The sequence below is a fragment of the Vigna radiata genome, chromosome 7 (assembly GCF_000741045.1).
Source record: "Vigna radiata var. radiata cultivar VC1973A chromosome 7, Vradiata_ver6, whole genome shotgun sequence".
NCBI classification, from domain to species: domain Eukaryota; kingdom Viridiplantae; phylum Streptophyta; class Magnoliopsida; order Fabales; family Fabaceae; genus Vigna; species Vigna radiata.
In genome coordinates, this window is record NC_028357.1 from 6279035 (window position 1) to 6298729 (window position 19695).

General features: G+C 32.8%; 1 protein-coding gene across 1 annotated transcript; it reads left to right on the forward strand.

Annotated features, from left to right (window-relative positions):
* The first annotated feature begins 13731 nt into the window (after positions 1 to 13731).
* Positions 13732 to 15776, forward strand: LOC106765992 ((+)-neomenthol dehydrogenase). The gene is made up of 4 exons (XM_014650754.2): positions 13732 to 13895; positions 14271 to 14538; positions 14639 to 14824; positions 15201 to 15776. Exons 1-4 carry the CDS (start codon positions 13849 to 13851, stop codon positions 15609 to 15611), a joined length of 912 nt encoding a protein of 303 aa, XP_014506240.1. The 5' UTR covers positions 13732 to 13848; the 3' UTR covers positions 15612 to 15776.
* The last annotated feature ends 3919 nt before the right edge of the window (positions 15777 to 19695 follow it).

The following is a 19695-nucleotide window of genomic DNA, read 5'->3' on the forward strand; positions in this document are numbered from 1 at the left end:
TAAAGGTAGAACAATAAAACTTGAGAAAATCCTCTTCTAAAACAATTCAAGTTCAACCTACTACTTTTGAAAAGAAAAGCTTTAAAGAAAAAGAGTTCTTTAAGTCTCTAGCCAAAATTATTGAGAAACCCAAACAAGATACTTCCACACACACTCGCACTAGTGATATAAAGTGTTTCAAGTGTCTAGGAAGAGGACGTATAACTACTCAATGTCCCACCAAAAGAACTATAATCATGAGGGGCATTGAAATGTATAGTCGTGAAAGGGAACCTTTTACTAGCGAGAGTGAGAGTGAGCATATAAAATCCAATGGAGAGGAGTTTTGAACACCTATCACAAGGAGAGAACATCTTTCACACAAGATGTCAAATTCAAAATAAAACTTGTTCTCTCATTGTTGATAATGGATCGTGTTGCAATTATTATAGCACTAGGTTGGTTAAGAAATTGAATCTTGTTGTAATACCCTATCCAAAACCTTATAAACTTTATTGGCTTAATAAAGATGGGGATTTCATAGTGAAGTTACAAATTTCCATTGGGAACTTCAAAGATAAAGTTCTATGTGATGTAGTTCCCATGGAAGCTTATCATGTTTTATTGGGAAAACCATGACAATGTGATCATAAATCAATCAATAATGGTCCTACCAATGCCATAATTGTGTACCACCATGAAAATAAATTTGTGCTTCATCCTCTTTCACCATCCTAAGTGGCTAAGGATCATGTACAAATGAAACTCAACAAGGAGAGTGAGGAAAAAGAAAAAAAAAAACAAAAAATCAAAGTCAAAAAGAGAAAAGAGTAATCCTTGGGAATGAAAGAGAGGTGTAGGAGAGTGGTGATCCCTCCCACAAGGTTATTCAACATAAAGATCTTTTGAATAAAAAGGCTTTAGAAAATATCCTTCATGTTTAAAAACCTTCATACTTCCTCATGTGTCAAGGAACATTAACATGCACTTCTAATGAGTCTAAGACTCCAACTTTATCTCTTTCTATAGAAAAACCTTTTGAAAAAATTTGATGATGTATTTCTCAAAGAAGGTCCCATTGGGCTTCCACCTTTTAGGGGAATAAAGCATCAAATTGATTTTTTGCCTGGGGAAACTCTTCCAAATAGGCTTGCCTATAGGACACACCCCCAAGAAACCAAGAAGATATAGACACAAGTCCAAGATTTTTTAGATAAGGGTTAGGTTCAAAAGAGTCTGAGCCCTTGTGTTGCGCCTATGTTATTGGAGTATAAAAAGAATGGCAAATGATGCATGTGTTGTGATTGTAGGGCCATCAACAACATCACAATAAAGTATAGACATATCATCCCTAGACTTGATTATATGTTGGATGAGTTGCAGGAGGCACAAATATTTTCCAAAATTGATCTTAGGAGTGATTTTCACCAAATTAGAATAAAAAAGGATGATGAGTGGAAAACTGCTTTTAAGACTAAGTTTGGTTTATATGAGGGGTTAGTGATGCCTTTTGGCCTTACCAATGCCCCCAAGCACTTTCATGAGACTTATGAATCATGTGTTAAGAGATTGCATTAATAAATTTGTTGTAGGTTATTTTGATAACATCTTGGTGTAAAGTCAAAGTTTGCAAAAACATGAAAAACATCTTAGGGTTATCCTTTCCATTCTTAGGGTCAACTAATTATTTGCAAACATTGACAATGCACCTTTTTGTGTAGATAGTGTCATCTTTGTTGGTTTTGTTGTCAATAAAAATGGGGTTCATGTGGATCCTGAGAAAATAAGGGCCATCCAAGAATGGTCCATCCCAAAGAATGTAGGAGAAGTTAAGAGCTTTCAAGGGTTGACAAGTTTTTATAGAAGATTTGTTTCCAACTTCTTTAGTCTTGCTTCACCACTCAATGAGTTGGTGAAAAAATACATTACATTCCATTAGGGAGAAAAACAACAAAGAGCCTTTGATCTCCTTAATGGGAAACTTTACCTAAGCACTCATTCTAGCATTACCAAATTTTGCAAAAACTTTTGAACTAGAATATGATGCTTCGGGTTTGGGCATAGGTGTTGTGTTATTACAAGAAGGTCACCTTATTGCATATTTTAGTGTAAAACTTCACGGGGTTGCTTGTAATTATCCCACCTATGACAAATAACTTTATGCTCTTGTGAGAGCTCTTCAAACTTGGGAACATTACCTTGTTTCCAAGGAGTTTTTCATTCATAGTGATCACGAATCACTAAAATATTTAAAGAGCCCACATAAGTCGCAAAAGAGGCATGCTAAGTGATTGGAGTTTTTAGATAATTGTCCTATGTTATCAAATACAAGAAAGGGAAGTCTAATACTTTGGTGGATGTTTTGTCAAGAAGAAATAACTTGCTAGCAATATTAGGAGCCCAAATTCTTGGCTTTAATATGAATTGTATTCTTAAGATGCTGAATTCTCCACTATTTATAAAGAATGTTTGCATAAGTACCAAAGGGAATTCTATGTGAGAAATGGGTATCATTTTAAAGAATACAAAATATGTATTCCCCAAAGCTCTTTGCTTTAGATGGTTTATCTATGCATTTTAGGGTTAATGGATGACGAAGGATTAATGGAGCATTTTAGGGTAGATAAGACCCTGAGCATGCTTAAAGAGACATTGCTTTTCATGCATTACTTGTTTAGAATCCAAATCTAAAATAATGTCTCATAGACTTTATACTCCTTTACCTATTGCTTCAACCCCTTGGAAGGAAATTAGCATGGACTTGTCCTAAGACATCCAAGAACAAATTGAAAGATAATGAAGAAGAGGAAGTTTCCTTAGAATATGTTGAAGATTTGTGGGAAAATCCTTTTCAAGATGGAGGGGATGATGACATACCCCTAGCCATGGTCAAACACTTTTAAGAACAGTAAAAGTCATCCTTGAAGATGGTATCAACTTTGCCTTGTGGACCACCTTTGGAGCCATCATGAACTTTTTAGAGTAAGAATAATTTTGGGCCTTGTATTTTGGATCAAGTAGCCTAGGATTTAATTAGGCCTTGTATTATGGGCCTAGAAGTGTAGGATTTTAATTTAGGACTTGTATTTTGGGGCAAGTAGAATAGGGTTTTGACCAACCAAGTCAACAAAGGGCCAAGGCCCAATGTTGACCAAGGTTAGACGTCTAAATGCTAGAGTTGACCAAGGGTCAACATTTTTAGCCAATCTTGGAGGACAAGGGGATAAGTTCGGCCATGACATGTGTCTCCACCCTATTGGTGAGTTTTTCCACCTAGTTAGTGGTCACTTGCCACTCTAGAAATGAAGAGTTTTTCTATAGGTAATGGCCACATGTCACCCTCTCATTTGAGAGGATTTTTGCCACATGTCTCCATCCTATTGGAGAGGATTTCTCCTTGTTCTCCAAGCCAACCAAGGTGGCTCTTTTAGGTTAAACTTTCTGCTCATTTTAAGACACTTTAGCCTATAAATAAAGGTGTCTCTCCTTCATGTATTTACCTTTGAAATAGAGTAGTGTTATGCTTCCATTTTGTGCAATCATACTCTTGTAAGGTCACCCTAGGCTAGAGCAACCCCAAGTGGCCTCTTTTAGCCACCTTCCTTAAAGAGTTGACCCAACCTCTTTTAGAGAACCCTTAAACACTTCATTCCTCGCCATACTAATCATTAAAGTTGAGACACTTAAGCTCCATTCCCCACCATTCATTTCTGCACCCATCATTCGTGAGCATTTCTAAGGCATTTCCTTATAGATTTGACTTGTTCTAGCTAGAGGTTTGCCATTAGTTTTAGAGTAGCTTTTTGCCTAATCCAAAGCTCATGAAATTTTGTCACAGTTTCCTTGGTTGACACTCTATTTAAAATGTATGTTATAGTCTTTAATGTCTCTCCTCTAACAAGGTGGAATGACAAATCATACTCTTTACCATATCTAAAAGAGTTTGATTTCATCTTTCAATTACACCTTTCATGCTAGGTGAACCCGACATGGTGGATTTGGGGACAATTTCACATTCCTCTAGGTACTTGGCAAAAGGCCCTATACATTGTTCACATGATCCATCATATATGCCATAGTATTAACCATCATGATCAGACCTAACATTCTAATCCTTTTATTGAGTTGATTCTAAAGTTCAGCATTAAATGATTTAAATACATCTATATATTGAGATTTTTCATGTATAAGATATTGGTATACATATATAGAGTAATCATTTATGAATGATATAAAATATCGTTGACCATTCTATAAAGATGTAGGGAATGGCTCACAAATGTTCATATGTATCAATTATATGACATTTATAGATCTATATTCACCTAATCTCATTTTTTTTTGGTTTGTTTACCCTTAATGCTCAACACAAACATCAAAGTTTGTGAAGCCAATGAAATCCAAAATCTCATTTGACTGAAGTCAATCAACTCTATTTTTATATATGTGACCTTAATGCCTATGTCACAATGCTTCTGAATCAGTATCGTCAATTTTACACTTAATATTACACGATTTCGTATTTAGGGATTCATTATAGGAAACCATTGTAAGCATAGATAAATTATCATTAGTGAACTGGTTCCAAAAGCATTTGAATTTAAAAACAAATATTCTAATTTGTCCAAATAAGAAACTGAAATCAAATTGCGCCTAAATGATAGGACAACGAAAGTGTATTTAAAATCCAAATAAAAACCAGTACACAATAATAATCTAAAATGCACTATAACTTACACCTTCACCGATTTGTCATCTCCCACATAGATCTATCTTTTAGAATCAATTGGCTTCTGGTAGCTTAATGATGGCATTGTCGTTAGCACGATCAAATTAATACTACTAAACTATAACAATGTTAGTATTACAAAGATAGTAGTGAACCAAATAGAAAGGGTAAATTCAACCCTAAGTCGTCTCCTAACAAACACGAAATTAATTTCTAACAAATTAGTTCTTATAAAAATTATACAAAAGGGGTTAGTAAAAGAAAATAATAGAAGTAATTAAAAGAAAATAAAAGATTAAAGGAGAAAATAACAAAAGATAGAAAAAAAATTATAAAAAGATTTAAAAAGATAAAAACAATGATAAACAAAATAGGTTTATTTCACTATCTTTTCAAAATAGGATTCATCGTTGGTTATCTAAAGATTAATGTTCAATTAATTATTGTCTTAGGTTTCCAAATTAATCAATCTAAATTCTCAATTAATTTGTTGGCATTCTCACTCTTAACCAAAGTACATTCTCAGTTAAAAGCAAGAACTTTGTAGATTAACCATAGTAAATTTAACCAAAGTACACTCTAAATTAAATATTAATATGACTAATCATGTCTATTCTTTTACCTCTCATATAAAGTAAAAAGCTAATTAACCAAAGTACATTCTTGATTAATTATTGCTAAAGTTTTTACCACTAATTAAAGTACAATCTCAATTATTGGCAAAAACTCATTCAATCACATGAAAGTTTCTAACTTTAACCAAAGTAAATTCTCAATTGAAAATAAAAACCCTTGGACTCATATGATTGATATGTTAAGTACATTTAACACCATGCTAACTTGTTATAATGTAAAAATCATTATTTTTACTTGATTAAGAAGCAAAAGACAGATAAAAATAAATTACCTCAACAATAAAAAGGAACAAACAAATTTATTCATTTAATCTCAGAATCAATCCCAGAGGCTTAATATTTCATGGAATGTATAAATAACATGAAAATAGAAAAAGAAAGGGTGGAGAACAAGAGAAAAGAGAGGGTGGACAAAATTTGAACCCCCCCCCCCCCCCCAAAAAAAAGGTTCCTAAGCTCCAGTAATGTCTTTAAGTCTCTTTATATAGAAATTTGATTAGGCTTTGTTTTAGGCTTTTCTGTTGTTGTAATATTCTTTATGATAATGTAATCTCCTCTAATTATCTTCTAATAATCCAATATCATCAAGATATATTTGTTTGTTGTGGAGATCTAAAATATTTGAAAAGATATTTGCTAGACTACAAAAGATTTTGACAAATATTATCTTTTGATATTTATTGATATAGTTAAATAAGGTAATTATTTAACAATATCAAATAAAATATATTAAGATATGTTTTTTTCCAAATTATCTTTAATCATAAACATTTATCAATTATCAAAGTCCTTTTGGTAGAAAAAATAGAAAAAACCGCAAGATCTAATTTTTGTTGCTTGTTCCCTCCTTTTGGCTTAGCCAAATTTCTTCATTTTTTTAATGTTATGCTTAGATTGACTTCTTGCAATCTTGATTGTTTGCTATGCTTGGATTTATCTTTAAGGTACCAGGACATTTTACCCAATTTATTTCCACACCTCAATGAGTTCAACTTAGCTGCAACTACACTAACACACCTCAAAATATTCAAAGAATATTTAGGCAACTAAAAATCCTTTCTTAACATGTTTTTTGTATCTCATGCTAAATAAACTCAATTATAACAAATCTTAATTAAAATATTCTATTAAAGTCAAAAAAACCAATTAAGAATCCAATACTAAAGGCTAAATGAGGGCATAAATATGCATTCATCACTTAGGCAATCCTGCATTGAAACATTGATGTTAGTACTGACACCTAAATCTAACCAAGTTTTTCTTAGTACCGAAGCTAAATTGACCTCAAAACCTACCAAAGAAATAAGCATAACTTTCTTTACATGCCAAACATGATATTTTGTACAGTTCTTCTTTACGTGTCCAACTTTTTTACAAAAGAAACGGTTATAAGTGTATTTGTGTTTCTATTGTGGTGGACCCTTAGTAGCTTCATTCTTGGAATTTTTAGTTTTCTTCCTTTTTCCTTTGTCCTTAGATGTACTTGCCATGTGACCACTTTCTATTTTTTTTCTTACTTCAGTCTTTCCTCTTAAAAGACCATTTCTCCTTCTCTTACACAATATGAAATGAGCTCATTAAAAGACCATTTCTCCTTCTTACAATTATAAAATACCTTAAATTGTCCAAACTATGAAGGAGGAGATATCAAAACTAAGTGTATGAGTAATTCTTCTAACATCTCAAGTTTTAGTGCCTTAAGTTTCAAAGCAATGTTCAATATTCCTATAATGTATTCTTTCACATGTGTTTTACCTTGATACTTCATGGAAATTAAGCTTTAAAGAAGCACACTTGTTTCCTCCTTCTCGTTTTTTACAAAACGTTTTTCATTCTCAATAAGGAAATCTTTAACACTTGTAAAGTTTTCATATATTACACCCCTAAAGACATCTAGAATGTTGTGCTTAATAATAATCATACTCATGCAATTTGAGCAATCTCACTTCTCATAATTTTTCCTCTCATACTTAAGTTTGTAAGAGAAATAAGTTTTCAATCCTTTATGCAAGGTTGAGATCCATGAAACCACGAACTATCTCCATATTTTATTTTCAGTCCTTAAAATGTGTTACATTGAGGACCAAAACTGAATTCAGATTAACAGAAGTATCGAAGCAATCGTAACTAAGTTTAGAACAAGAGAAGTAAAGTAATTAAGCTCACATCATAAAAATAATAATTATAAATATATTCAAATACTGGTGTATCTCATCTCAAGACACCTAATATACCATCAATATCAAGTCTTTGGACAATAATCACTAGTGCAAAAACAACGTATAACGTCACACGTTCAACATCCAACCATTAAAAAGCCAACGTTAAAAATGGCAGGTGACATTTTCGTAAATAAAGGCAATTATTTGACGTTGTTTAAAATTGTAATTTGATGTCAATTTGTTATAAGACGTCGAATATTGAGAAGTCCAAAGTCTTATTGGGTAAATTTTGTGAAAATGCTTGGCGCGAAAGTGAAAATGTATTTACATATAACGTCGAATGCCCTAGAATTAAACGTCAAAAGGATAGAAAACGTCGAATGCCCCAACGTTAGACGTCAAAAGGTTAGTGAATTCAATAAAAATTTGAGCGGGAGATTGAAAATTCATTCACTTTATCTTAGCGTACGAGACCCTCTTCTCTGCTCAAACTTTTCTCCAATGAGTTTGACTACCATCACACGTAATCTTTCTTTCATTTGATACAAATGCATGTTAATTAACTACTTTAGGTACGATTTTTGTTTGTTTTGACCAATTATTTTCGTGTTCTTGTCCTTCATAGGCGCATTCTACTTTCTCTTTCACTGGTGCAACACTTTATTCCGACAAACCCACCTTTCGAAGGTTAGTTTTCATTTTCGTTTCGAAGAACTTATTTGTTGAACTTGTTTATTGTTTTTTTTTTTAACTTGTTTGTTGTTGTTGTTTGGTTGAACTTTTTTGTTGTTTGATATTGTTGTTTGTTGTTGATAATACTATACATGTTCATAGTTCATGTTTTATAAAATATCAAAAACTGAAATTTGTTATTTTTTGCTTTTCAGGTCTTGTAGAGTTGTAAAAAATGATTACAATTAATTAAAAAAACAAAAAAAAATTGATTAACGTTGTATATTGAAAAAAATTCGATGTTAATTTGCTTTACTAGGAACATCAAATTATTCTATGTCCGACGTCAATTAATATAATTTAACGTCAAATTTTTTAAATTCCACGTCCATCTAACATATCCTGATATGATGTCAGCCTCAAATTTAATATGAAAGACCAAAAAATACAGACGTTATACGATATTACGTCGACCTCAAATTTGACGTGAAAAGTCGAAAAACACTAATATTATACTGGATTTTTATACCAGTGAATATTAACCTTTAAAGATACCTTATTGGATTGATCAAACATTCATAATAAAATATATCTAACAATAAACCTATCTTTGAATTGATTTATCATTGAGAAACAAACTTTTACAATTATCACATAATTACCATGTAATCTGATTAAATATTAACCTTTAATATTTGTATAAAATAAACACAAACATTTAAAATTTCTTATAAATTATCCGGAAAAAAATTTCTTATAGTAAGTTATTATGTTAAATAACTTATTTAAAATTATATACAAGAATCTTGAGTATTTATTTATGGCAATATATATATATATATATATATATATATATATATATATATATATATATATATAATTTAAAATTATATACAAGAATCTTAAGTATTTATTTATGACAAAATATATAAATCAATAGTAACAATGTTTCCAAAATTACATTACGCTGGATTTGATAAAATCAAATCGCAACTAATCATTCGAATCAAATCAATTCCGATTGGAATTGACATTTAGGGTGCTTCGAATTACACACCTCATACAACATAATACAATTACAATTCAAATGCACAATTCAAGAATTAATTGCCGTAGGGTGTTGCTTCCTCTACAATTCAAATTAAGTGTTTATTTTAAAAATATTTTATACCTTTCCACTATTTTCTTTTATTTCAAATATATCCTATACTTTCTCACTATCCTTAATAATCTTTCTCTTTTTCTCTCTATATTAATGGAGCATTTACATGGCTCATTAATGAAGCATTTACATGACTCATTAATGATTCAATCTTATTTCCGTTGTTGAATATATTTTTTTCTTTCAAATTACTTTGTAAATGACAAAATTTTGTTCTAAATTTCTAGAAAAATCACTAGTACAAAAACGCTGTTTAACGTCGATTAATTTAGGCTTTTAACGTCACTTTCCCAACCGACATCTATACGGGTAACGTCTATGTGACGTCGGAATTCATCCAACCGACGTCTATATACACGTCAGTTAACGATATCCACCGACGTCTATATAGACGTCCACTTATACTCAAACCGACGTCTATTTACTCTATATAGACGTCCGCTTATTCCTAAACCGACGTCAACATGAATATATAGAGGTTGTAAATGACACTAACCGACGTCTACGTTCTTATAGACGTCGGACCATGCACTAACCGACGTCTAACAAGGGCGTTGTGTTTTAGTGCAGTTTTGATCCAGACTTTCGGTAGCAATGTGTAACACTCTCCTTTCGCTAGTTTCCCCACAAAAAAAGCTTGCGTCTTTTGAATTTTCTATGACATTCAACCCAAAACCGAACCTGGGTCCATGACTACTTTCCATTATTCAACCGCAAAGAAAAAAAATTACAGTGATACGAGAACTAAACAAGGACCCTAGTTCCATTTTGGGTCGGAAGCCATAGAAAACTCAAAAGATTGCCATTCTTCTATGAGGAAGCAAGCAAAGGGAGAATGTTACACTATGTTACCCAAAGAAAGGATCAAAACTGCACTAAAACACAACACAAAGAAGGCAAATTTTAATCAGTTGAACGACAAGATAATCGATAAAAAACTAAAGAAAGTTTAAACGGTAAAGCATAAAAAAAACCACGCACTTGGGATGCAAAAGAGAAAAAGGAGAGGATGAAGACAATAACATATTGAGAAACGACAATGCAATGCCGCAAGAGATAAAAAGTAGAGGTGCGTAAGCGAGTAAAAGAAGAGGAGAAGCAGAGAAAAAGGAGAAGAGATGAAGACGAGATCAAAAACTGAATGGTGTGAAGAGTCTGCGGTCTATTTAAAGTGAAATGAGGCGTCGGTGTTTTAGGGGATCCGACGTCTATGAAGCTGAAAAGATTGACGTTTTGGTTTTCTGTCAGGGTAGTTCACGTCGGTGCCCCTCACAACCGACGTCTAAAACCCTCGAATTTGGTGAAAATACAGGAACTTAGACGTCGGTGCCCCTCATAACCGACGTCTACATTGAAGAATTTTTGTCTTTCCGCCTTCTAGACAGGCCTTAGACGTCGGCATTTGACTACGTGACGTCTAATTGCCTGGGGAATTAGGTGAACAACATTAATTGTAGCCCAGTCGACGTCGTTTTTTCACGAGATCTGACGTCTATTCGACGTCTAAAGCTGAACCGGTTGACGTTTGATTTCCTGTCAGTGACTTAGACGTCGGTGCCCTTTCTAGCCGACGTTTAAGCTCCTGGGAATTTGATAGGCAGCATTAATTGCAGCCTAGTAGATGTCGATCTCTGTGAACACCGACGTCAATGGACTGTCTTATCACATACCTCAGGCAATTAGACGTTTGTTTGCGGAAGGTGCGACGTCTATGATGTCATAGACGTCGCCAAACATCGAAACTGACGTCTAATTTTCCAATTTATTTACGGTAGTGCCACCGTGCAGTAATAAACGTAGGATTTTTACATAACCGACGTCTAATGGGTGACGTTAAACAACGTTTTTGCCCTAGTGAATGTTTATATATATGTGTTTTTTTTTTTACATATAATATCTATAATTTTTAACATTATATTATGTTTTAACTTACCGACATGTTTGACTCAAATAACTTGAATAAAATATTTAATTTATTAGATAAATAATATAAAAATATTATTAAATACTTAAAATATAAAAAAAAGTTATTTGTTAAAGATTTAGAATTTATTTANTTNTTTNNTCNTTATAAAGTTAGTATATAATAATAATAATATATCATTATTTACTATTAATATTATTATGTTTATTATTTTGTATTTGCATCTAACTTTTAATTTTATAAAATGGAAATGGTAGAAGTATTAATATTGAAGTTTCTTCTTAATTTTATATTTTGTAATATATAACAAATTCAAATCTGAACCATTTCAATGCTCCATTAATGTAGTGAGAGAAATAGAAAAATTGTTGAGGATAGTAGAAAGATATAAGAAATTTTTGGAATGAAAAAAAAATAGTAAAAAGATGTAAAATATTTTTGAAATAAATAAAAATAATGGGGAGGTGGAGGAACACTTGGGTGGAGTGGAGAGAGCAACAACCATAGCCGTAACAGTGGCAATGTTTTTCCAATTGCCCTGATTCATACTTTCAATTCAATTTAAAAGCATTCAATATCATTTTAAAAGCAATTGAAGCACAATGGAACAATTAATTATGAAACTAACCGAATTTATATGCATCATCAGCGTGCGTGTATGGAGCTGACAAAAAAGAATTCCAGAATGCAATTAATAATTGGAATCGAAACTTCACCATACACGCAGGGAAACATAAACTAATCTGTGCGACACAGTAGAAGTGCCACAAGATCGCGTCTGTGCCACAACTGGTCACCGCCGCAGCTGCGCGTTCGAAGCAAGCCACCGCGGTGACCCCTACAGATGCGACAAGTACCGCAGCTTTCTCCCTGCAGCATCACCGAATAGTCAATGCGCGAAGGTGCCACACGACAGCAGATCGCGAGACAGAGAGACCACTAAATCGCGCCTTTGCCGCGAGTGCGCCACTGCTGCAAGAGCTCCGCCGTCTCGCTCGTCGCCTGGGAAGAAGCTTTCTCTGCCGCTAGCCTCCACTGGATTGCGCCATTATCACGACGTAGGGAAGAAGATTTCAGGTCATCAATGGAAGTTGCAGTTCGTGGGGAAGCAGAAGGAGATTGCGCGAGAAGAAGAAGTTGGGGTTTTGAAGAGTTTGAAACCCAAACCCACGATATTGGAAACGAGATTGGGATTTTCAAAACAAAATTAAAAGAAAAAACTCTAGATTTCACATTTAGGATCATAAAATTTGGGAAAAATCAAATTAGAGGTAATGTGATTGGGAAGAAAAACTTAAAATAATTCTAATGTTCTGATAGTAATTGTTAGATTATCTTATTATTATTATTATTATTATTATTATTATTATTATTAATCATTATCTTCCGTTATTTTTATGTCGAGTGCATAAATAAATAAGTGCATGTGAACGTAAGAATTTTATTAATTTGGTAAGATATGTCTATTTGAACAATATATACACATGCATAAATATAAATATAACAAATTCAAACCGAAAGAATCTATTTTAGTAAGAAAATATTTCTCGTTTTATTATTTTAGTCATGTGAGTTAGTTATATTTTTTAAGGAAAAGTTAGTTATATAATTATTATCTTCTATTTTAATTATATTTAATATTGTCATAAAAAATCCTGTAAGAAAAATATTATTATCTAACAAAGATTTATCCGACATAAATAAAATAAGTTTAGAATTTGACTTCTAAGTTATTCATAACAAACATAAATACCAGAAAGAGAAATCTTCACTGTGCACAGAAGGGTATGGGACATAAGCACAATTTTATATATTTTGTGTGTAAAATGCAGTTGTCATATAAGAAAATCAAGGAACTTATTTTAAATAACAATTATAATGATCTCATAAAAAATTTAAAAAGGTGTAATGTGATTCACAGATAGTTTTTGCTCTTTAGCATGTAATCAAGAGTTCAGTAGTTTTATACATATAGAAAAAATATATCTTTATGGATGAAGAAATTAGTCATTACTTTGGTGTGTGAATGACTTGAAAAAAAAAACATCAATAAATTGTAGTGACCTGATCATACGTATTTTGACAAGGTGATGAAGTGAGTTTATAGAATGCATATAATGCGTTTTATTATATGAAGTTACGTCTGCAAGACTTGGCAACGCAGATTTAGTAAAAATATTGCACGTTGCATCGTGCTTCTTCTTATTTTATAGCTCCCACCGCATCTGTTCCTTGCCATTTATATTATATCTTACTCATCTAGTTTCCTCCTCCTTTTGATTGCTCCTTCATTTCCAATAAGAAAAAAGTTTCTTTAACAATTTTTTTTTTATAATTTTTTGACAACGCATACGTGACAGTTTGTGATTGATCCGTTTTAAATATTTTTTTAAAATAAATTCAAACAGTCTAATCGAATTGTGACACTGTCCTGTTGTAAAAAAAATTGTTAAAAAAGAATTGTTAAAATATCATTGTCCTTCCAATAATAAATCTCACTGTGTGAACCTGTGTTATATAACTATATATATCCATTTACCTTCCATTCCTCTCATCACTGTCTTCTTAATCATATTCTCTCACACATGGAACCTGAGCATTATTTTCCTTCTCCCTCTCTCCTCTTAACCAGGTAGCCATCAATTTATGCATATGCATAATCAAGAATATCTTAAAATTTCAGTTCTAGACCCCCTTTTTTCCTGTCATTATAGTTTCTTGTATATTGTACAAAATCAGAAGCTAATCTGCTGCAAATGGTGATTGTTAGCAAAAGGTTTTAAATACAAATTTTTTATACGTCTATGTATAACAAAGAGTTATTTTTTTTTTTACTTAGGTCTTTTATTTTGTCCTCGCCATCAATGAGAAACTGAGGGTTTCTCATAGATTATGGATGAAATTAGGATACAACATACTTTTTGGAAATGATTACATACTTTAGATTATGTTCCACAGTTGTGTATGTTGATTGTATGTGTAATGACGGAGTGGTGAATGAATGAAGGTGGTGGACGAGGGAGACGGTGGCGGTGGTAACGGGAGGGAACAAGGGCATAGGGTTTGCATTGGTGAAGCGTTTTGCTGAACTTGGAGTGAGTGTGGTGCTAACAGCTAGAAACAAGCAGAGAGGGGAAGCTGCGGTGGAGATACTGAGAAAAGAAGGGGTTGGTGATTACGTTCATTTTCTACTCCTCGATGTCTCTGATCCCCTTTCTGTTTCCACCTTTGCTTCCTCTTTCAAAGCCAAGTTCGGACCCACCTTGGACATTCTGGTGCCATTTTACTTTTCACATTAATTCTATCTCACCAATCATTACAAAACTGAACCAGTTTTAATGTCAAAATATTAAGTATGAATGTGTGTTTGATCAGGTGAACAATGCGGGGGTGTCGTACAATGAACTAGAGGAAAACTCGGTGGAGCACGCGGAAAGTGTGATGAAGACCAACTTCTATGGTCCCAAGTTGCTTATTCAGGCTCTTCTTCCTCTCTTCCGTCGCTCTTCCTTTTCCATCACTCGTGTTCTCAACGTTAGCTCAAGGCTTGGCTCACTCAATGTACCTCATTCTTTTCTACCATTTTTCTGTTAAAATGTTTCAATAAACATCCCCATGAAGAAAAAAATTAACTTTTCTTTTTATTCGTTAAAACGTGACCATTTCGTGGTAGTATATTAACTATTGCGGTTTTAAAGTAAAAGACAAATGATGAAACAGGAAGAATCTCTCTTTTTATTATACTTTTCCTTCTCCTTCCCCTTTTATTCTTTTTATGTATACGGGTCTTTGTTCACACTGGTTTCACACCTTCGGAAGGAGTGTGGGAATCATCGTCTGAGATTCCTTGACTAATGTTGCTATTCAGGTTTGTAATATGAAAATTAGTATTTTTTAATCGTTTGGTAATACGTTGTTGCACTGTTTGATAGAGCAGAAGGTGAGAAACGCAGATATAAGAGCAGTGCTAGAGCGTGAGGAGTTGATGGAGGAGGAGATAGAGGGAGTGGTGGACATGTTCCTTAGAGACGTCAGGGAGGGACGGTGGAAGAAGGAAGGGTGGCCGTCTTACTGGACGGAGTACGCCGTGTCGAAGTTGGCTCTGAATGCGTATTCGAGGGTGTTGGCTAAGAGATATTCTTACGAAGGAAGTGGATTGAGCGTGAACTGTTTTTGCCCTGGTTTCACTCAGACCTCCATGACCAAGGGGAAGGGTACCCACACCGCCGAGGCCGCCGCCGCCTGCGCAGCCACCCTTGCGTTACTTCCGCCGCACCTTTTGCCCACCGGAAAGTTCTTTTCCCTTGGAAGAGCCACCACCTTCCTCAACGCTACTTCTAAACTCTGATCCCACCACCCCACGCCTACATATTTAATAAGTTTAAGCTAGTTCAATACTTTAATTACTACGTACTACCCAGTCATTGATTAGTCCACTCAAATGTGTTTACATTATATTACACTCTTTCTTTGTGTGTCTAACCATCGGCTAATTCTAAAATGGAAAATGATATTTTTGAGACTAATTTTTTTGACACTATTTTGACATTACATACGTGTCAAAATGTGGTTGGAAGATTTTAATTTAAAAGAAAAATTGATTTTTTTCTTCTAAATATTTCAGTTTTTTTAATTTGAAATCGTCCAATCACGTTTTAACACATGTGCAGTGTCAAAATAATGTCAAAAATTAGTGTCAAAATATCATTTTCCTTCTAAAATATCAATTGTCTGACATTCTGAACCTGCCTTAAATATATGTTGACGAGAGAAAATGTTACCATCACACACATTTTTACATTGATACACAAGATACAATGGTATAATGGTTATAAAAGTGTAAAATTTTATATTTTTTCAAGAAAAAAAAGAGAAAAAAGGAGTAAGGAGTAATGGTACCATAACACATTTTTACATTCATTTGACACAAAATACAAGAATAAAATAATCATAAAAGTGTAACTTTTATATTTTTTCAAGAAATAAAAGAGTAAAAAGTAAGTAAGGATAATGTCCAATAAATATAAAAAATTTAGGTGTGTCAAAGAATCATTTTTTATAAGGATAGTATCAAATGAATGTAAAAGATTTAGGTGTGTCTAGAGCTGTCAAAATAGGTCACAACCCTTAAACCAACCCAACCTACCATGGGTTCGAGCTGTGTAGGGTTTGAAAAATTATATTTTTTTATGCGAGTCAGATTTCAATCCGGTTCATTTAAACTCGGCTCATGCGGGTTGAACCCATGGTAGATCGGGTTGGCCACTAACCCACTGACCTAATTTTATTTTTTTAAATTTTAATTTTATAAAAAATATTTATTATTTTTTTTTGCTTGAAAAAATTATTTAAGTTCTTTATTTTCAAAATTAATTAAACACCCACGTTAGGAGTGAAATTTAGGAGTGAAATTTGTTTAGATTTGAATTATAGAAAGTTTGTAATTTTTATTTATTTAAAAAAAGTTGTAATCAAATGAGCCAGTGAGCCAACCCATTTATCCACCAACCCGTGATGGGTCGGGTCAGTTTCAAATTTTTATGACTCGCTAATAAATGAGCTAGGTTGGGTTGACTCACTAAGTGAGAACACCTCATGTAAGGCCCAGGCCTCGAGTTGGACGCCCAAGCTTCGAGACCCTGCCGCCCAAGCGGCCAAGGAGGACACCCAAGCAATGGACGTCGATTTTTCTCGCTCAAGCTTTAGTTCAGGGAGCTCGGGCTTCGTGTTGTCCCTCCTTCTAGTGCTTTTTTAGGTCCTTTCGAGCTCCATCTTCTTGGTTCTTCATCTCTGCTTCCAGTATTACTTCAATCTCTATCAAAACAAGGGGAATTAGTCATAAAATCATTGAAATCAACATCAACTCTCTTATTCACACAACTTATTGGAAAAAAAGTATGAGTCCAAGCAAGTTTTTAAGTGAAAAAAAGATGGTTTTAGTATCAAAATCACATCACAAATAACGGTGTTTTAAACCGTTATCACCCCCATTTTCTTTTTCTCTTCTTTACTACTTCGGTTGCTGAAGAACCGAGGCAGTAGCCTTTAAGATATTACCTTGGTTGTAACCGAGGCCAAAAGTCCCCCACCTTTTTACCTCGCCCATATATACCTCGATTCTAAAACCGAAGCGTATTGTAAAAAAAATTGTTGTCGTTTCTCTTCATTGCACTAGTGCTCTCACATTTTCCACTTCTTAAGACCTCATTTTATACCAAAATAACATATAACCAAGAGTAACCCTTGCTTCCAAATAATTTCGTCATCACAATTCACTTCATCAATACCTAATCCAACATCAAAACATATATAAATAGATTCAACATAGTATACATCAATCACCATCACACAAAACATCCACCACATAATTGATTACTATACGTCCAATAATAAAACATAATTTTACTCAAATAGTTCAATATTCATACTTTCTCTAGCATGCATAATTAACATAAATTAAAGAAAACTCTAGTTTCCCTTACCTCGACTTAATAGCTCCAAAACCCCTAATCGTTCCGCAGATTTCTTGCGGCATAAGAAACTTCTAGAAAACCTACAAACCATTGATTGATGATTGGAGACCAACCTTAGAACCACAAACGAACCAATAATCAAGAAATAAGATCACTTGTACATGCAAAATAATTTCTCTTTGCATGATCAAGGATCATGAAAAGGGATGAAAACTTACTTGCTCTAAACACCAAATTGATCGGATAGAATGGTAGACCTTGACGTCGTGATCGTCTAGGCACCTTCTGATAGTCAAATAAATGACTTGAGATCAAGAACTCTTAGAGAGAAGGTAGATACATTTTAAATAACGAAACTTATTTATAACAAAACTATTTATAATAAAACCGTTTAATATTAAAATAATCGAGTCTAACTATTTTTAGACTACCACCACTTTTAAAACACCATTTTCTGGGGTTTTACAACTTATTTTTCATATATTTATTTGAACAATGATATTTTAACACTATTTTTTGACACTATTTTGACACTATACACGTGTCAAGATGTGATTGGACGATTTCAAATTAAAAAAGTTGAGGCAGGGGTATATTTGGAAGAGAAAAACCAAAGTTTATTTTTTAATTTGAAATCATCCAACCACATTTTGACACGTGTACAATGTCAAAATGGTGTCAAAAAATGATGTTAAAATTTTATTTTCCTATTTATTTTGAATCGTTGTAAAAAAATACTTTTGTAATATCTCATAGAAACTTTATCTCTAGAGATAAAAATAAAAAAATATATTTTATATTTTAAAAATTACTAATTACAATATATTAAAGTTATAAGTTTTATATTTCTAATATATAGCAGAAAAATGTGATGAAACGATGTCATTTTATAAGGATATACAAGCATTGTATTACATATTCAAGATGTCATAAATATGTGAGAATTGAAAAATATGACTGTAAAATATGAAGAAAATGTGGAATAATAAATTCTATGAAATTGTGATAGTTAAGTAAAATATGCAATTAAGTAATTTTCATATGCACAGGCATATCTGAACCTAACTAAAAATTTCAATAATCTCTTCTTTGTTTTAAAGCAACAATGATTATGAAAGTTAATTGGCTAATTCGTTGAATGTCTCCATGAGCTTATGTTGAGAACTTTGGACCCAAAACAATGAACTTAAAACAACGAACTTTTTGGACCCTAAAGGTCAATGGAAGTGTAAAATGAAAGTGATTTAGTGAAAAAATAAACAAAAAATACCAAACTTTTTATTTTATTGACCAAATTTGCCAAATCAATTTTCGTTCTACACATGTTTCACAGTTATGCACGTCGCGTTGCATGTTTCAAATGATCATTATGTAAGTTTAGAAATTATTAATGGTAAAGCAGAAGGAATAAACTAGACTTCCGTCTTTTACATTATTGTTTTCGGTTTGTAAAAAAAAAGAATATGGTGTTAAACTCGATAAATCTTATAAATTTTCTGAGATTATTATAAATTGGATAAAATAATTCATTAATTTATTTTGATTACTTAAAAACTTAATTCGAATACAATATAATCCAATCCATCTAATAAAGATTTAATTTCTCCATTAACAATCTTTTTTATGGATAGATATTATAAAATCACATAACACTCCAGTAGAGGTGGGCAAATTGAACTGAACTGTACTGCACTGCTAAAAACTGAACTGAACTGTAAAACAGTTCAGACAAACTGAACTGTAAAACAGTTCAGACAAACTGAACTGAACTGTAAAACAGTTAAGACAAACTGAACTGAACTGTTTTTTGTTTTATCAAACTGAACTGAACTATACTGAATTGTACTAAATTACAGTATGAACTGAACTGAACTATTAACTGAATTGTAAACTACACTAACTGAACTATTAACTGATCTGTAAACTGCACTAACTGAACTAAACTATTAACTGAATTAT

Excerpts from the sequence above, each read along its gene's own strand:
- LOC106765992 (XM_014650754.2), top strand. The coding sequence starts at position 13,849 with ATGGAACCTGAGCATTATTTTCCTTCTCCCTCTCTCCTCTTAACCAG. Across the intron at positions 13,896-14,270 it reads CCCTCTCTCCTCTTAACCAG|GTGGTGGACGAGGGAGACGG; the intron begins GTAGCCATCAAT and ends GAATGAATGAAG. Across the intron at positions 14,825-15,200 it reads CAAGGCTTGGCTCACTCAAT|AAGGTGAGAAACGCAGATAT; the intron begins GTACCTCATTCT and ends TTGATAGAGCAG.